Source organism: Rhinopithecus roxellana, chromosome 13 (assembly GCF_007565055.1).
Source record: "Rhinopithecus roxellana isolate Shanxi Qingling chromosome 13, ASM756505v1, whole genome shotgun sequence".
NCBI classification, from domain to species: domain Eukaryota; kingdom Metazoa; phylum Chordata; class Mammalia; order Primates; family Cercopithecidae; genus Rhinopithecus; species Rhinopithecus roxellana.
In genome coordinates, this window is record NC_044561.1 from 35,007,364 (window position 1) to 35,026,693 (window position 19,330).

The following is a 19,330-nucleotide window of genomic DNA, read 5'->3' on the forward strand; positions in this document are numbered from 1 at the left end:
GAATGGCGTAAACCCAGGAGGCGGAGCTTGCAGTGAGCTGAGATCCGGCCACTACACTCCAGTCCGGTCGACAGAGCCAGACTCCGCCTCAAAAAAAAAAAAAAAAAAAAGAATTCTGTCTTTTATTCTTCAATTTCAGAAAGGCTTTCAGATTTAATATTTTGCACATATTCACAGGTTTGAATCAATTTGGCCAGATGAGCATGGCCCAGCCCCCTATCGTACCCCGGCAAACCGCTCCTCTTCAACACCATGGACAGTTGGCTCAGCCTGGAACTCTCAACCCGGTTAGTTTGACGTCTTTAGTAATCTGTTTGGCTTTTACCTGGTATTTTGAAAATCCTGTTTGTTCCTAATTTATAAATACTCACAGTTATTTAAACAGACCATAACTCCTAGTTCTTCTGTAATTCTTCTGTATTTAACTCTACTAGAAAGCTGACCAAAAAACTAAAACAGCCAGGCCCTTGTCCCTGGAGTGTCAATGTTTAGTGGCCTGCATGCGTTTTCATGGTCACCTCTCTTCCCTGATGTCTGTCCAGGCAGAGAACTGTCTTTTACAAGGTTGATGGTGCATTTGCCTGGTTCTTGAGCTTGGAGAAGAGAGCTAGGCTTCTGCTCCTTATGCGAACTCTTCACCAGTCCATCTCTCTACCTTGACCCCGACCCTCCTGCTGCCCTTTAGAGTTAGCTGGTGCCTCTGAATCTTGGCCCCTTTGGGGGCCAAGTGAGCATTACTACTTCTCACTAATCTGCTGTTTTCGACAAGTAGTTCTGTCCTTCATTTTAACCTGTAAGACAGATGGTGTTAAGAAGTTTTTTGCCTTTGGAGATTTCTTTCTTTAAGGCCTGAATTTGTGTAGGGTAATTTTAGAAATGAAATGTAACATTGCTAGAGCATTTGTGGACCATGAATGCTACCAGATTCTGCCACAACTTGTAAGATTTTACTTGTTTTTACATATTATGGGTCTTAGAATTTGTGTTACTACTACATCACTGACATGAGCTCATGAAATTGTGATTAACTCTCCTCACTTAACAGAGCATGCAAAGAAAGTTACCTGCTCTCCTTGTGCTAGACATATTTGTGTACCAAGATAACGTGTGTTTGTTCATCCTCTTACTATTTCTTGAGAGTAGACCTAGGTAAACTGTGAGGCTATTTCCCTTTATCTGCACAAGTCAGTTGTTCTACAACTTTCTTCCTTCTCCTCTCCAGGCCTCTTCACCTATACTCCTGTCTTTGACTTTACTTAATAAACCTGACATTAGGACCTTTTGATGATTTTAGCTATAGTGGAATAATTGTAATGAAGCAGTTTGGTGATCTGTGTTTTTTTGCAGCCTATGGGCTATGGGCCTCGTATGCAACAGCCTTCCAACCAGAGCCAGTTCCTTCCTCAGACTCAGTTCCCATCACAGGGAATGAATGTAACAAATATGCCTTTGGCTCCGTCCAGTGGTCAAGCTCCAGTGTCTCAAGTATGTCTCATAAGTGGATTTTTTTACTTATTTTTGATTCTTGAAATTCCTCTTGACGTAGGTTTTTATAGGAAAGAGTGGCAGCAAATAGTGGGTGAAAACAGATGATTTTTTAAAAAATAACAGTTTTAGACTTAGGGTATTCTGAACCTGAAGAGATTATTCTGTGACATAGCAATGGTGTTGTTACAAATTAGGAAATAATTTAAATGGATGGTTTTGTTTTTAGTAGTGAACACTTTTAAATAAATCTTAACACAATGTAGAAGGAACTTTGGCTGAAGAGAGCATAGGCAGGCCCTAGAGCACTGTGCATTCAATTCTGTCAATTTTTCTGCAATGGCTGAGGCCATTCAGCTGAATGGTTTGAAGTCTCTTTACTTAAGTGCTATGTTGACGGTGCTGTCCAAAGCTATATCCCCAGTAATAGGGTATTTTACACATTTTGAAATAGATACATTGCTACTCTTTCTTTAACCAGTTTGTGTCCTAAATTCATATAACATGCCATGTAAGTATTTCATTAATTCTGTTTTGAATTGCTATCTTATGTTTTTTATTTTAACAGGCACAAATGTCTAGTTCTTCCTGCCCAGTGAACTCTCCTATAATGCCTCCGGGGTCTCAGGGGAGCCACATTCACTGTCCCCAGCTTCCTCAACCAGCTTTGCATCAGAATTCACCCTCGCCTGTACCTAGTCGTACCCCGACCCCTCACCATACTCCCCCAAGCATAGGGGCTCAGCAGCCACCAGCAACAACAATTCCAGCCCCTGTTCCTACACCTCCTGCCATGCCACCTGGGCCACAGTCCCAGGCTCTACATCCCCCTCCAAGGCAGACACCTACACCACCAACAACACAACTTCCCCAACAAGTACAGCCTTCACTTCCTGCTGCACCTTCTGCTGACCAGCCCCAGCAGCAGCCTCGCTCACAGCAGAGCACAGCAGCGTCTGTTCCTACCCCAACAGCACCGCTGCTTGCTCCACAGCCTGCAACTCCAGTAAGTAGAAATTTGATTTAGGCAGAATCATTAGAGCTGTACTGTAGTGTTATATTGTTTCTGGGTCATTTCTATTACTCTCTTTTGCTTTATCTCTTTCTGTTTTCTCCACAAGTAGAATGTAATCTGTTTTTCATTAGGGACTTTCTTATCCTGTTTTGCATTCCTGTGATAGGACCTATCATAGCAGGAGTGTAAAGATTTTATTTAGCTCTGACTTTGACCATTATGTTTCATGTTGTATCCTGAGGTCTGAAGGTACCTAAAGGGGTATGACAAGGGGACACAGTCCTTCTCTTTATTTAGTATATTATTTAGTGCAACACATAAATTTTACATGTATTTAAAGAATCTTTTTCAAACAGTTTGTGCTGTAAAACCTAGAGATTAAATTGAAAAATTGCAGATTTGGGCAGGCGCGGTGGCTTACACCTTTCATCTCAGCACTTTGGGAGGCCTTGGCGGGCAGATCACTTGAGGTCAGGAGTTTGAGACCAGCCTGGCCAACGTGGTGGTCAGAGACAGGTCAACCCTGTCTCTACAAAATATACAAAAATTAGCCAGACGTGGTAGTGGGTACCTGGGAGGTGGAGGTTGTAGTGATCCGAGATCACGCCATTGCACTCCAGACTAGGCGACAGAGTGAGACTCTGTCTTTTAAAAAAAAAAAAAAATTGCAGATTTATGAGTCCCTGTGACCCTAACCAAAGTTAAAAAATTATCTAAGATGAGAGAATTATATACCCAGAACAACCTGTAGCTTCCTTGTGAGAGGTTGGTTATGTATATAATAAAAATCCAAATTCTTATCTAATAGTTGAATCCTTATTAATATAACTTTTTTTAAGGGTTTAGAAGCTTCTACTTTGATATCGATACTAATATATTAGCTCTCAGTCACGTTGATGAACTGAGAAGTCCCATGAGTCACAGCCATTTTATAAAGTACTGTACTTGATGGACAGCTGGTTCATCGTGGCTTCTGATAGACAAGGAAGGACAGAATGAGAGAGGAACCAGTGGATCTGCTTGATTTTATTCTTTATAAAATCAAAGTAGTTCCAGAAAATACTGACTTCCCATTAGGAGGTTTCTTATGACAAGCCTTAGGGAAAAGACAGGGAATGCCAGTTATCTCATTAGAATCTAGTGATTCCAAACAGCCACTCTGTGGGACATCATTGTATTTATTGTCTCCTTTTCTGTACCTTTGAAATTTTCTCTGGTGAGAAGGTAAAAACAAAAAAGATAGCCAGTCTTTATTATTTTCTTTCACTCATTTCTGTATAAATGTGAGCTCCTCTGAAGCAGACATCTTTGAAATCCCCACACACTGCCAGATGATGATAGTTATCAATGAAATAGTTGCTGGCTCTTTGATGTACAACCAGCCAACCAGTATTTACAAGTCTTAATTCTCCTGTTCTTAAGTATAATTAAAGGAGGTGAAATGGGCAGAGCAAATGAAAGCACCGTGAATGAATATAAGCCAAGAAATAGGTGGCTAATTCTGCTGTCTTATTGCTTACCTTACATTCTGATTGTATCATTGGCAAACTCTGTGTGTGTCTCACCCACTCCCCTTGTTTTTCTGCCCAGCTTTCCCAGCCAGCTGTAAGCATTGAGGGACAGGTGTCAAACCCTCCATCTACTAGTAGCACAGAAGTGAATTCTCAGGCCATTCCTGAGAAGCAGCCTTCCCAGGAAGTGAAGATGGAAGCCAAAATGGAAGTGGATCAACCAGAACCAGCAGATACTCAACCGGAGGATATTTCAGAGGTGAGAGTAGGGCAATTAGTTTGATTTGGTTAGGACCCCAGTCTAAGAACCCAGTTTTTAAAAAATATTGCAGAAAAATACTTTGATAATTAGATCTCATGGCGTAGATTTTGCATGAGAAAGGGTGTTCAGACTACTGATTCCCAACTAGATATCTTTGAAATACTAAAAACTCTTACCTTTATAGTCTAAAGTGGAAGACTGTAAAATCGAACCTACAGAAACAGAAGAGAGAAGCACTGAGTTAAAAACTGAAATAAAAGAGGAGGAAGACCAGCCAAGTACTTCAGCTACCCAGTCATCTCCGGCTCCAGGACAGTCAAAGAAAAAGAGTGAGTCTCTTACACCGTTTGTTCTGGGGGTAGATGAAGAAACCAAAGACCCAGGGCAGAATTGCAATCATGCCTCTTGGGCCTCAGAAGTTGCCATTAATGTGATTTCATTAACCTTGAAGCCCTGGGCCTGGTCTCTTCATTGTTATTAACATTTGTTCTTTCTTTCTTTCTTTTTTTTTTAATATTCACTTGCAGCAACCAATGAGTTAGTCATTCCCCTCATTTCTTCAGGGTTCCGTGTGTTAGTACCCCCTAAAAATTTTCTCATTTTTCAAGAGAGAAATGTTTGTAAATAGCCTTGACAAAAATGCAGGAAAGAATAGCAATAATAGCCGGGCGTGGTGGCTCAAGCCTGTAATCCCAGCACTTTGGGAGGCCGAGACGGGCAGATCACGAGGTCAGGAGATCAAGACCATCCTGGCTAACATGGTGAAACCCCGTCTCTACTAAAAACATACAAAAAAACTAGCCGGGCGAAGTGGGCGCCTGTAGTCCCAGCTACTCGGGAGGCTGAGGCAGGAGAATGGCCTAAACCCAGGAGGCGGAGCTTGCGATGAGCTGAGCTCCGGCCACTGCACTCCAGTCCGGGTGACAGAGCGAGACTCTGTCTCCAAAAAAAAAAAAAAAAAAAAAAAAAAGAATAGCAATAATAATAATAGCATTTGTCATTCACCTCCTGTGTGCTAAATACCCACATTGTCTCATTTAATAATTTCTTTCTTTTTTGTTGTTTTGTTGTTGTTGTTGTTGTTGTTGTTGTTGGATTCGGAGTCTCGCTGCGTCGCCAGGCTGCAGTGCAGTGGCAGGATCTCAGCTCACTGCAACCTCCACCTCCCAGGTTCAAGCGATTCTCCTGCCTCAGCCTCCCGAGTATCTGGGACTACATGCGCACGCTACCACGCCCATCTAATTTTTGTATTTTTAGTAGAGACAGGATTTCACCATGTTAGCCAGGATGATCTCAATCTCTTGACGTTGTGATCGGCCCACCTTGGCTTCCCAAAGTGCTGGGATTACAGGCGTCAGCCACCGCGCCCGGCCTCATTTAATAATTTCACAACTCTGAGGTTATTGGCCTGAAGCTTAGCGAAGTTAAGTAACTTTCCATGGGTTACTCAGCTGACCCCAGTGCATAGGCTAGGATGCAGACCCAGGCAGTCTGAGGCAGAGTGCTCAAATCCAGCCATTCCAGCAAGTGTTAATTGACTATTTTAGGACTAAAACTTTTTGTAGCTCTAGTGATCTGCAAAAAGCACCAGGTAGGACATACCTGAGGGGGTGAGTCTGCTGGCTTTTACAGATGATGTATATTAAAAAGTGTCCCATTAATACAATATGTTGTAAAATGTTGGGATTAAAAAATTATTTTCGGCCGGGCACGGTGGCTCAAGCCTGTAATCCCAGCACTTTGGGAGGCCGAGTTGGGCGGATCACGAGGTCAGGAGATCGAGACCATCCTGGCTAACACGGTGAAACCCCGTCTCTACTAAAAAAATACAAAAAACTAGCCGGGCGAGGTGGCGGGCGCCTGTAGTCCCAGCTACTCGGGAGGCTGAGGCAGGAGAATGACGTAAACCCGGGAGGCAGAGCTTGCAGTGAGCTGAGATCCGGCCACTGCACTCCAGCCTGGGCGACAGAGCGAGACTCCGTTTCAAAAAAAAAAAAAAAAAAAATTATTTTCATTTTAAAAATAAGACTCGTATATATTGAGGTGTTTTAATATGGGCTGTAACAAACCCAATCTTACTATTGGCAGTCTCTCTTTAAAGTGTCTAATCCCTCACGCCTGTAATCCCACCATTTTGGGAGGCCGAGGCAGGCAGATCACTTGAGGTCAGGAGTTCAAGACCAGCCTGGCCATTATGGTGAAACTCTGTCTCTACTAAAAGTACAAAAATTAGCTTGTGTGTGTGTGTGTGGTGGCTCTTACCCGTAGTCCAATCTACTTGGGAGGCTGAGGCAGGAGAATCACTTGAACCCGGGAGGTGGAAGGAGGTTGCAGTGAGCCAAGATGGTGCCACTGCACTCCAGCCTGAGTGATAGAGAGTAATTCTGTCTCAAATAAATAAAATGTCTAATTTCACAAGTTTATTCAAGTAGTCCTTATTTTTAGCACAGCTAAGTATGAGCGACAAGCATCTTTGTAGTCTGATTCCCCCCCCATGACAACCCCCCAGAGGTGAAAAATATCTAAAGTAACAAATACACTCTCCCAGTGATGAAAATTTTTTTGCAAATTAAGAAAAAATAAGACCCTTGCTGAAATTGAAAGCTTTCTAAGTCACTAGCTTCTCATAACTGTTTAATTCTATTTGGGACACACTGGCAAATTTTTCCGGACTTTCAGGGAAATATCATTGAGAACACCTTTGAACTTAATTTAATCAACGAAGTCTGTTGTTTTACCAATACCGTTTTTGGTCTCTCTCTTTTTTTTTTTTTTTTTTTTTTTTGAGGCGGAGTCTCGCACTGTCACCCAGGCGGGAGTGCAGTGGCACGATCTCGGCTCATTGCAAGCTCCGCCTCCTGGGTTCATGCCATTCTCCTGCCTCAGTCTCCTGAGTAGCTGGGATTACAGGCGCCCACCACCGTGCCCAGCTAATTTTTTATATTTTTAGTAGAGATGGGGTTTCACTGTGTTAGCCAGGATGGTCTCCATCTCCTGACCTCGTGATCCGCCCGCCTCAGCCTCCCAGAGTGTTGGGATTACAGGCATGAGCCACCACGCCCAGCTGTCTCTTAAACTTAAACCTAACATTCATTAAAATAGTACATGTCTCTTTTTCTTTGTCTCTAAAACACCAAGCAGTTTAACGAAGGAGTCTTCTGTTCTGTGCCCCTGACTTCTTGTAGTATAAGACAATACCAGATCTAGTCTAGTTCCTGACTTGTTAAATACTGATGTCATAAAGAAAGACTTTTCTTGCTTAACTGCATCTCCCTCTAAACATGAGTATCTTGTATCTTGTGAACTCTTTTTTGTTTGTTTGTTTTTTGGAGATGGAGTCTCACTCTGTTGCCCAGGCTGGAGTGCAGTGGCGCGATCTTGGCTCACTGCAACATCTGCCTCCTGAGTTTAAGCAATTCTCTTGCCTCAGCCTCCTGAGTAACTGAGACTAGCGCACCACCACGTCCAACTAATTTTTTGTATTTTTAGTAGAGACGAGGTTTCACCAGGTTGGCCAGGCTGAAACTCCTGACCTCAAAGTGATCCGTCCACCTCAGCCTCCCAAAGTGCTGGGATTATAGACGCAAGCCACTGTGCTTGGTCCCGTGGACTGTCCCATTTGGCAGTCTCTTCATAAATTTTTAGAAGCCTTTGGATTCTGTTTCTAATTGACCAAGTCTGTCTTCACTGATTTTGTGACTAAAAAGTTAAACTCAGGGTGAAGCGTGTTTAAAGGTGATAAGATGCAGTTTTTTAGGAGCTGCCTGAAGCAAAGCAGGGCTTAGAATCTAGAATCAGTAATTGAGCCCGTAGCGATATTTCCATGGGGACAGAGTAGTTAATTTTGTTTTTTGATTCTTGGGATGCTTTTAGAGCTTCAACCTAAATGGTTTTTTAAAGTTCTTTTGCTTAATTGATTTAATTTCAAATGCTTACTAATTTCAAATGCACTTTTTAAGTTTTCAAACCAGAAGAACTACGGCAGGCACTGATGCCAACATTGGAGGCACTTTACCGTCAGGATCCAGAATCCCTTCCCTTTCGTCAACCTGTGGACCCTCAGCTTTTAGGAATTCCTGTAAGTATTTGGTGGTACTTCTGACTTTGTTTTTTAATTTGATAACAGCTTTGTTGAGAGATAATTTACGTTCCAAACAGTATAGCCACTCCTTTCAGATTTACAATTCAGTGATTTTTTTTTTTTTTTCCTGAGACACAGGGTCTTATTCTGGTTGCCCAGGCTGGAGTACAGTAACACGATCTTGGCTCACTACTGTCTCCACCTCCTGGGCTCAGGTGATTCTTCCACCTCAGCCTCCTGAGTTAGCTGGGGCTACATTCATGCGCTACCTTGCCTGGCTAGTTTTTTGTATTTTTTAGTAGAGGCGGGGTTTTGTCATGTTGCCCAGTCTGGTCTTGAACGCCTGGACTCAAGCAATTGGCCCATCTCAGCCTCCCAGAGTGCTGAATTACAGGTGTGAGCCACTGGGCCTGGCCTAATTCAGTGATTTTTAGTATATTCACAGAGTTGTGCATGACACTTTTATTTTCATCATCTGAAAAAAATCCTTTACCATTAATTGTCACTCACTATTTTCTCCCATAGCACCCCAATCCTCAACATCAGCAGACTTCATTCTCTCTCTGGATTTATTTGTCTGTTCTACACATTTCATTAAATTGAAACATATAGGCCGGGCGCGGTGGCTCAAGCCTGTAATCCCAGCACTTTGGGAGGCCAAGACGGGCGGATCACGAGGTCAGAAGATCGAGACCATCCTGGCTAACACGGTGAAACCCCGTCTCTACTAAAAACTACAAAAAACTAGCCGGGTGAGGTGGCGGGCACCTGTAGTCCCAGCTACTCGGGAGGCTGAGGCAGGAGAATGGCGTAAACCCAGGAGGCGGAGTTTGCAGTGAGCTGAGATCCGGCCACTGCACTCCAGCCTGAGGGACAGAGCAAGACTCTGTCTCCAAAAAAAAAAAAAAAAAGCAAAGGGACATTGGAGAGCCCTTTGAGGATTATTGGAAAAAACAAACAAAAAAAAAGAAACATATAGTATGGGATTATTTGGGCCAGGACGTTCCTTAGCATAATATTTTTCAAGGTTCATCCATGTTATGTTGTAGCATGAATCAGTACCGCATACCTATTTATGGCCCAATAATATTCCATTATTTTTCTTTACCTGTTGATGAGTTGATAGACATTTAGGTTATTTACACTTTTTTACTGTTAAGATAGGACCACAGTGAACATTGATGTATAAGTTTTGTATGGATTTAAGTTTTTGTTTCTTCTTGGTATTTACCTAGGAGCAGAATTCCTGGGTTATACGGTTTGTTTACTTTTGTTTTTTTGTTTTGTTTTGTTTTGAGATGGAGTTTCACTCTTGTTGCCCAGGCTAGAGTGCAGTGGCAGGATATCAGCTCACCACAACCTCCGCTTAGCGGGTTCAAGCAATTCTCCTGTCTCTCAGTCTCCCAAGTAGCTGGGATTACAGACATGCGCCACCACACCTGGCTAATTTTTTTTAGTAGAGATGGGGTTTCTCTAAAGTTGCCTCCATATACTGGGGTGCTGGCAGGTTTCATTTGGTGGTTTTAAACTGTTACTTGGCCAGGCATGGTGGCGCATGCCTCTAATCCTAGCACTTCGGGAGGCCAAGGCAGGCAGATCACTTGAGGTCAGGAGTTCAAGACCAGTCTGACCAACGTGGTGTAAGCCCATCTCTACTAAAAATATAAAAATTAGGCCGGGCGCGGTGGCTCAAGCCTGTAATCCCAGCACTTTGGGAGGCCGATACGGGCGGATCACGAGGTCAGGAGATCGAGACCATCCTGGCTAACACAGTGAAACCCCGGCTCTACTAAAAATAAAAAATAAAAAAACTAGCCAGGCGAGGTGGCGGGCGCCTGTAGTCCCAGCTACTCAGGAGGCTGAGGCAGGAGAATGGCGTAAACCAGGGAGGCGGAGCTTGCAGTGAGCTGAGATCCGGCCACTGCACTCCAGCCCGGGCGACAGAGCGAGACTCCGTCTCAAAAATATATATATATATATATATATATATACACACACACATATATAAATTAGCTGGGCGTGGTGGTGCACACCTGTAATCCCTTGGGAGGCTCAGGCAGGAGAATAGTTTGAACGAACCTGGGAGGCAGAGGTTGCAGTGAGCCAAGATTGCGCCTCTGCACTCCAGCCTGGGCAACATGTTGACAGAGACTCTGTCTCAAAGGTCAAGCACTTCCAGAGACAAAAGCCTTTTAGGAATTTTATTCTCCTGTATCTTGCTGTCATTTCAGATGGAACACTTTAAGTTCTGTGGACTTATTGTTTCCTCATTGTACACCCCTTCTAGTACTAAAATTTTAAACGTCTTTTTTTTTTTTTTTTTGAGACGGAGTCTCGCTGTGTCGCCCAGGCTAGAGTGCAGTGGCGCGATCTCGGCTCACTGCAAGCTCCGCCTCCCGGGTTCCCGCCATTCTCTCGCCTCAGCCTCCGAGTAGCTGGGACTACAGGCGCCCGCCACCGCGCCCGGCTAGTTTTTTGTATTTTTAGTAGAGACGGGGTTTCACCGTGTTAGCCAGGATGGTCTCGATCTCCTGACCTCGTGATCCGCCCATCTCGGCCTCCCAAAGTGCTGGGATTACAGGCTTGAGCCACCGCGCCCGGCCTAAACGTCTTTAACTTTACTGATCTCACATGTACTTTCATGAAGTACCTGAAGTTGCTTCAGTAGACTATCAGCCTGATGTCTGGAAAGTCCATAGTAGTTCTGTTTCTCTGCCCTTTGAGTAGTTTAATATCTCTGTAGACTAATGATTTAAAGAAGTGATAGACATCAGTCACCTCTTGGGGAAAATAGGCCAGAAACTAAAACACTGCCTGGAAGATTAACAATGATAATGGATGATACTCTATCTCCTGTAAAAATAGTTAGACTTGAGTAATGTTTGATATCACTTGTCGTCTTTCTAGGATTACTTTGATATTGTGAAGAGCCCCATGGATCTTTCTACCATTAAGAGGAAATTAGACACTGGACAGTATCAAGAGCCCTGGCAATATGTCGATGATATTTGGCTTATGTTCAATAATGCCTGGTTATATAACCGGAAAACATCACGGGTATACAAATACTGCTCCAAGCTCTCTGAGGTCTTTGAACAAGAAATTGACCCAGTGATGCAAAGCCTTGGATACTGTTGTGGCAGAAAGGTAAGAAATGTGTTTCAGATTTGACTTTAACTTTTCTAGGATGCCTAGAATAATACAGTAGTGTCTGGGGTAAGAGAATATCCTGCTTCTGGCTTTGACATGGCTTTTTTTTTTTTTCCCCCTTTTTCTTTTTTCTTTTTGACAGGGTCTTACTCTTCCAGGCTGGAGTGCAGTAGTGAGGTCATAGCTCACTGCAACCTCAACCTGGGCTCAAGCAATTCTCCTGCCTCAGCCTCCTGAGCAGCTGGGACTACAGCCATACGCCACCATGCCTGGCTTTTTTATTGAATTTGTTTTGTAGAAACAGGGTCTTATCATGTTGCTCAGGCTGGTCTTGAACTCCTGGGCTCAAGCAGTCCCCCTACCTCCGCTTCCCAGAGTGCTGGAATTACAGGCATGAGCCACATCTCCCAGCTGACACAGTCTTTCTCGTAATGTGTGCCACAGTAGTAATATCTCTTAATATGAAGTGGACTTTCTTTAAAGGCATTTTTTCAGAAGTGGCAATTGTATGGAAAAGTTGACCAATTAATCAACAGACTGTGAGCTCATCTGGAGTAGGGGCATTCTTTTTTTTTTTTTTTTTTTTTTTTTGAGACGGAGTCTCGCTCTGTCACCCAGGCTGGAGTGCTGTGGCCGGATCTCAGCTCACTGCAAGCTCCGCCTCCCGGGTTCCCGCCATTCTCCTGTCTCAGCCTCCCGGGTAGCTGGGACTACAGGCGCCGCCACGTCGCCCGGCTAGTTTTTTGTAGTTTTTAGTAGAGACGGGGTTTCACCGTGTTAGCCAGGATGGTCTCGATCTCCTGACCTCGTGATCCGCCCGTCTCGGCCTCCCAAAGTGCTGGGATTACAGGCTTGAGCCACCGCGCCCGGCCTGGGGCATTCTTATATTCACCTGTGGGTGCAGATTCTTCAGCGTGTGCTGACTTTCCTGTATATACCAATTCACATTATTGGTTTTTTGTTTTTAAAATAAGACTGTGGTCTTGCTGTGTTGCCTAAGCTGGTCTGGAACTCGAGGACTCACTCAGTCTTCCCACCTCAGCTTCCTGAGCACTGCAGGCATGTGCTACCTTGCCCAGATATTCCTGTTGGGTTCTTTGGTAAAGTGATGGAAGGATATGACTGCTAAGCCTACCTCAGTGTTTTGAAACAATGTAGTAGTAAACCGAGAATGATTTTCAGGAACTGAATTAGCCCATTTTAATTAACATAAATGAGAACTAAGACGCCACTGACTTTTGTTTTTAATTTGCCATTCTTACTGTTCTAGCTTGTCCTTAAGGCCTCTGTGCATTTTAACAAATGGTTTCTTTTGCAGTTGGAGTTCTCTCCACAGACACTGTGTTGCTATGGCAAACAGTTGTGCACAATACCTCGTGATGCCACTTATTACAGTTACCAGAACAGGTAAGCTTGGCCAGGTGTGGACCATGGTCCATGTGTCCACTTGTCCAGGGAGTGCATGCGGATGGGCCAGCACACAAACAGTCATGGTTCATGTGTATCTTGCTTGAAGACAGCTGTATAGCACAAGTTCTGTTTTTTGCCTTCTGCCTTTGTTTGCAGAATTACAAAATTTTCTATCAGTAGCCTTGCATCAGTTACCTGGGTTCCTCCCAAAACCTTGAGAAGTTAAGCAACTTTGTGAGTTGTTGGCATAGATGGGCCTATATGCCAGGCCCCACTTCTCTTTCTACTGTGTTTTTATTGATCACCACAGCCTGAGGCAAAACTGAGAAGATCTTTAAACTTTGAAACTCGCTAGACAGCTTTTTGGAAATGTTTCCTTTTTATATGAGGTCTATCCCTAAGTAGTTGTTCTTAGAATACATGAAAACAGGATTCTGGAGTCTTTTCTTTGCCTCATTAAGCAAATTAAAAGGAAAACCTCACATAGGTTTGTACCTTACTTTTCCCAATACAGCCTTGTATGTGACAGAGGATGATTTGAGTCTAATAAACGAGGCACCTCCCTAATTTTCTCCTGCCCAATCAATGACTGTAATTATATAAATAGCATTCACTAATCTATCTTAACCACAATTTGTCTGCTGTTTTCAGTGATCACCTACAAACACAGCTTGCATTGGGTATTTATTTGGGGCTCTGATCAAATAATAAGGCAGGATGGTATTAATACCCTTTATTTGTTTTGTTTGTTTTTGTTTTGAGACGGAGTCTTGCTCTGTCACCCAGGCTGGAGTGCAGTGGCACTATCTCGGCTCACTGCAAGCTCTGCCTCCCGGGTTGATGCCATTCTCCTGCCTCAGCCCCACAGGTAGCTGGGACTACAGGCGCCCGCCACCACACCCAGCTTTTTTTTTTTTTTTTTTTTTTTTTGTATTTTTAGTAGAGACGGGGTTTCACCGTGTTAGCCAGGATGGTCTCAATCTTCTGACCTCGTGATCCGCCCACCTCAGCCTCCCAAAGTGCTGGGATTACAGGCGTGAGCCACCGTGCCCAGCCTGCCCTTTATTTGTTAATACCAAATCCATGGTGTTCGTTTTTGCTGAACTTGTGTGCTGCAGATGCATTTCTAGCTTTGAAAAGTCACTTAAACTTTTTCTTTTAATGCTTCTAATGCTTTGTAGACCTAATGCTTTGATTTTGCAGTGAGTAAAAATCTAGCTTTTTATTCATTTGAAACCTAGAAAAGGTGGGACTCAGGTTGTTATAAGTACCTTATGTTTACAAAAGCAAGTAACTTGACATGAAACTTTTCTCGTGTTTACTACAACAGTAGTCTAAAGTGTTTATCTTTGCACCAAGCCATCTTTAATCAGGTACCTGCACACATCACTTCCTTTTGAAATGTGTCACTTGATGGCTGTAGTCAGTATTTAACTACTTGTGCAGGCTTTTCAGTAAACAATTTTTTTCTTTGTTTATTGAGACAGGGTCTTACTCTGTCACCCAGGCTGGAGTGCAGTGGCACAATCTCAGCTCACTGCAACCTCCGCCTCCCGGGTTCAAGCGCTTCTCCTGCCTCAGTCTTCCAAATAGTTGGGATTACAGGTGTGTGTCACCATGCCTGGCTAATTTTTGTATTTTTAGTAGAGACAGGGTTTCACCATGTTGGCCAGGCTGGTCTCGAACTCCTGACCTCAGGTGATCCACCCTCTCGGCCTTCCAAAGTGCTAGGATTACAGGCGTGAGCCACTGTGCCTGGCAATGGTTGTTTTAGATTATTGTTTTCTGCAGTTGTATCTATAGTGGGCTTTTGAGGTGGGGGGGCAGGGGCTGTGGTTTTTTGTTTTGTAAGTGGGAAGAGGTGTGATGCCTATACTTAGGTAATGAGTAGCAGTTCTTCTCTCCCTGGTATATTTATCCTTCTTCCTCCTTTTGATTATTTACATCACATAGCGTTAATTGCTGAAATGAAAGGATATGGGTCTGTGTAATTGAAACTTTTGCTTTTATTTGCAGTAATCATTTGCTACTTATGATCCCATTTGAGATATTTAATGCTAATCTGTGCTTTGCCTTGGCTTTCTGCTTTATGTTCTGTCTTGCTTTTATGTTTTCTGTTGTCTTGCAATCCCTCATTTCTTCGTTTGTTTTGTGTTTTTTTTTTTCTCCCTCATGCTTGTCGTTGTCTGCACTTGGCTTTGATTGCAAAAAACAAAAAAAAAAAACAAAAAAAAACAAAACCCAAACTGTGGGGCCCATATATCTGCATCATTGAATGTCCTTGTCGCCGTTGATGACCTGCTCTCTGCTCCCGTCCCCCTCCTTGGCCTGCTGTGATTGGTGGCTTCGTTGCTTGGCTTGGGCTGTGTTGTGTGAACGGAACAGTTCACCCCAGTATGGCCTTCTTGCCGACAGGTATCATTTCTGTGAGAAGTGTTTCAATGAGATCCAAGGGGAGAGCGTTTCTTTGGGGGATGACCCTTCCCAGCCTCAAACGTAAGTAACTGCATTATTTTGAAAAGTGCTAATTAGTGTGTTGTCTGGTGATTATGCATAGGCTTATTTCTAAATGAACTTAAGCTATGCTGTTGCATATGGTAGCCATCAGCCACATGTTGCTATTTAAATGCAAATTAATTTAAATAAAAATTGTTTATCACGTGGACTACTCACATTTCAAGTGTTCAGTAGCTATAGCTGTGTCTGGTGGCTGCCATATTGGTCAACACAGATAGAGAACATATCCATCATAGTATCAAGCTTTATGCGACATCACTGAACAAGGGAATATGTCAGCGGTGGGCAGTCATCTTAGTTCTAGTAAAAGTGTTCTGTATAGGAAGCAATCAGCTTATCTTCAAAAAATTGGAAGGTTAGTACAAGAAAACATCATTATTAACTCTTCTGAGTTTGAGGGTAATTGAACTGATAACCACCTTATGCCCTTCTCTTGTAGGTTAACAGAAGATCCAAGTCACTGTTATAGTGAATAATAGACTTTAACAACATGCAGGGGTTAAGAGATTTGCTTGTGCTTTGCAATCTCACAAGCTCTTACCACTTAGTAGATGGCCAAGAAAAAGATTTCAAACAGATAGTCTAATAGTTTAATCTCTTAAGATGTTGGCAGTCATTAGAATTCATACTGGGACTATTTAAGAAGGAAAAATTGTTTAGTGTAAATTTAATATTATTGCAGGTTCTTTCTTCTCTTTAGGACATTGCACAAAAATATGGAATTGTCTTGTTCCTAGTAAAAGTGGGGCTTCTGAGAAAAGCTGGTTAATTTTTCTAAATTGGGTTGTAATGATAGCAGTGTCTGGGTGCTAGCTAGGAGAGTAGATACTAGGGGCCTTTGATCCTTGAAACATTTTGACACTTGGTTAAGCCAGGAAGGTTAGCTCTAGGGTAAGTTTTCTTGATGCCAGAAGAGATGTAAGCCTTGCCACTGAACTCTCTCAGGTGGCTTACCAAATACTCTAAACTTTAAGGCAGTACATCTCTAACTTTGAAAAGTGGAGGAACAAGACCCTTCCCAATTCTGCAGGCCTATAGTGGACACCAGTGTCTAACTCCCAGATTGTTCCGGTGCTGCTGGTCTTCAGATTGCACTTGGAGTAGCAAGACAGGCCATTCGGGAAAATGCTATTAACAGAGATGAATGAATCTCTAGACCATAACTAGTATAAGAAACAGTTTTCAGTGTGGACATGTCCTCATTTTTGTAAGGAAGTATAATGGAAGTCCCAAGTTGGGCCCCCTAATGTGAATTCTAGTTGGAGAATGGTAAGACTGTTAGCTTTTGTATGTAGTGAGGCTATGAGCAGTGTATTAATGCTGAGTTTCAGGATAGGAAGCCGTGTGACATTTTAAAATGTTAAATATGGGATTTTTGTACTTCGAAATTACCCCAAAACATGCATTCTTAATGTTGAAATTTTATATTGATGTAAAAAGTTGTTTGTGAAAAAAGACTTTTTATTTAAATAGTGATTTACTTCCCAGTATACACACTGTCTTTTGTAATTCAGTCTAGGAACATTAAACCGTAAAAAGACACAAATACCTAACACCAAGGGGAGTAATAGACAAGATTTTAAAAGGAAAAGAAGGAATCGTATTTCTAGTTCTTCCTGGGTTCTCAATTTCTGATAAGAGGAAATTTATTTACTATGAAGTCCTATAGAACATTCCTTTACATAAACATGCATTTTGTGTGAGCCAGGAATGCAGCTATTTAAATATGTATTCTTAAAAAACCTGAATCTATTGACACTGTGAAGTTTGTTCCTTTGGTTAGAACACAGTCAGATTGCTCATCTCTATCACTTTTTCTCATTGTGTCCCTTTTCTGTCCTTAGTACAATAAATAAAGAACAATTTTCCAAAAGAAAAAATGACACACTGGATCCTGAACTGTAAGTACAATCCCCTTGAATAGTCAGTACGCTTGACTTCTCTTTTTCCCTTTTATTCTCTTGGTTTGCATGACCAATCAGATGATCCTATATTCTTCGGCTGAATCTACATAACGTACATCTAATGGATAGTAAAACCATGGAAAACATTGAAGTACTAAGGAAGATTATTTCTTAATGTTAATTTTAATGTTCTTGATGTTGAATGCGAAACATTAAAGATCTAAATTTCTAGTTTGCAGTGAGGCCTTTTAGAGCATGGAGGACTGAAATGTGTGTTTTCTAGATGTTCCTAAAATGGATGGGTTGGTATTTGGATTTATTTGGAATTTTCAGCACCAGTAATCTCTTGGCTGGGCACGATGGCCCACATCTGTAATCCCAGCACTTTGGGAGGCCAAGGCAGGCAGATCACCCAAGGTCAGGAGTTCGAGACCAGCCTGGCCAACATGGCAAAACCCTGTCTCTACTAAAAATACGTAAATTAGCTGTGCATGGTGGTGCGTGCCTGTAATCCCAGCTACTCGGGAGGCTGAGGCAGGAGAATCGCTGGATCCCGGGAGGCGGGGGTTGAAGTGAGCCGAGATCCACTGCACTCCAGCCTGGGCGACAGAGAGAGATTCCATCTAAAAAAAAAAAAATTAGCCAGGCATGATGGTGTGTGCCTATCCTAGCCAGGTAGCTGAGAGGCCAAGGCAGGAAAGTGGCTTGAGCGCAGGAGTTCAAGGTTACAGTGAGCTATGATCATGCCACCCACTGCAGCCTGTGCAACAGAGACCCTATCTCTAAAGAAATAGAAACGTTATTAAAACTATTTTGGTTATTTGGTCATGACCTTGGCTGTCTTTGTCAGAAGTCATGGGAAATATTGGAAGTTTTCATTTGGTTAAGGTTTGGGGTTAATGTTGGAACTGGCTCTGCTCTTGCAGGTTTGTTGAATGTATAGAGTGCGGAAGAAAGATGCATCAGATCTGTGTCCTTCACCATGAGATGATCTGGCCCGCTGGGTAAGGCTTACTTACCATTATTACTTTCTCTGGAATTTTTCTTTATCATGAATATTAACAAAGTTTTTTATTGTATGCAATGACTGTATTATATCTTCAAAGTCACTATCTTTAAATTGTTTTCTTTGGGTTTGGCCTCGATAATTAACAGTTCACTTTTAAAAAATTAACCTAGTATCCAAAAATAGATTTTTATCTTATTTTTATGCATTATTTTTAGCCATATAAATATATTTTATTCTGTTGGATTTTTAAAATTATGTTACAGTTATTACACATCCAGAGTAAATGCTTTTGGCCAGGCAAGGTGGCTCAGGCCTGTAATCCCAGCACTTTGGGAGGCTGAGGTGGGTGGATCACCTAAGGTCGGGGGTTCCAGACCAGCCTGACCAACATGGCAGAACCTCGTCTCTACTGAAAATACAAAAATTAGCCTGGGGTGGTGGTACACGCCTGTCATCCAGCTACTTGAGAGGGAGGCGGAGGCAAGAGAATCACTTGAACCTGGGAGTGGGAGGTTGCAGTGAGCTGAGATCACGCCACTGCATTCCAGCCTGGGTGACAGAGTGAGACTCTGTCTCAAAGCAAAAAGTAAATGCTTTTATTCAGGCATCTAGAAATTAGGATCCTGCTGCTAATGACATACCAAGTTGTCTGGCCCTGGTAAGTGTCACCCTTTGGTTAGGGCAGGGACAGCAAGTTATAAGGCTGTAGTCATAGTGTAATTGCCTAGTAAAAGGGAGGGGCTCTGTACAAGAGAAACTAATCCTAGCCATGTTCCAAAGGAAGTGGGTATATGGGACATCCAGTGCCTCTCATTAGGATGGGATCTCCGTGTCTTCTGCTCTGTTCTTAGACCGATTGTTGTTCCTGATTTGGAGGTTACAAGAAAGGGCAGGCTAATTGACAAATTTCACTTTTCTTTTTTTCACTGTTATTTTCACATAGAAAATAACACTAAGGAAAATATGTGATGGTTTTAGTGGATACT

At 42.7% G+C, this 19,330-nt stretch overlaps 1 protein-coding gene across 1 annotated transcript in view; it reads left to right on the forward strand.

Annotated features, from left to right (window-relative positions):
• The window catches only part of EP300 (E1A binding protein p300), a 94,801-nt gene that overhangs the window by 61,428 nt on the left and 14,043 nt on the right, over positions 1-19,330 (forward strand). Inside the window, exons 12-22 of the mRNA XM_010377266.2 lie at positions 178-287; positions 1,348-1,485; positions 2,054-2,491; positions 4,091-4,270; positions 4,458-4,602; positions 8,233-8,351; positions 11,262-11,501; positions 12,823-12,911; positions 15,330-15,410; positions 17,276-17,332; positions 18,262-18,339. Of these exons, the coding sequence (XP_010375568.1) occupies positions 178-287; positions 1,348-1,485; positions 2,054-2,491; positions 4,091-4,270; positions 4,458-4,602; positions 8,233-8,351; positions 11,262-11,501; positions 12,823-12,911; positions 15,330-15,410; positions 17,276-17,332; positions 18,262-18,339 (1,675 nt within the window). The remainder of the gene's footprint in view (positions 1-177; positions 288-1,347; positions 1,486-2,053; positions 2,492-4,090; positions 4,271-4,457; positions 4,603-8,232; positions 8,352-11,261; positions 11,502-12,822; positions 12,912-15,329; positions 15,411-17,275; positions 17,333-18,261; positions 18,340-19,330) is intronic.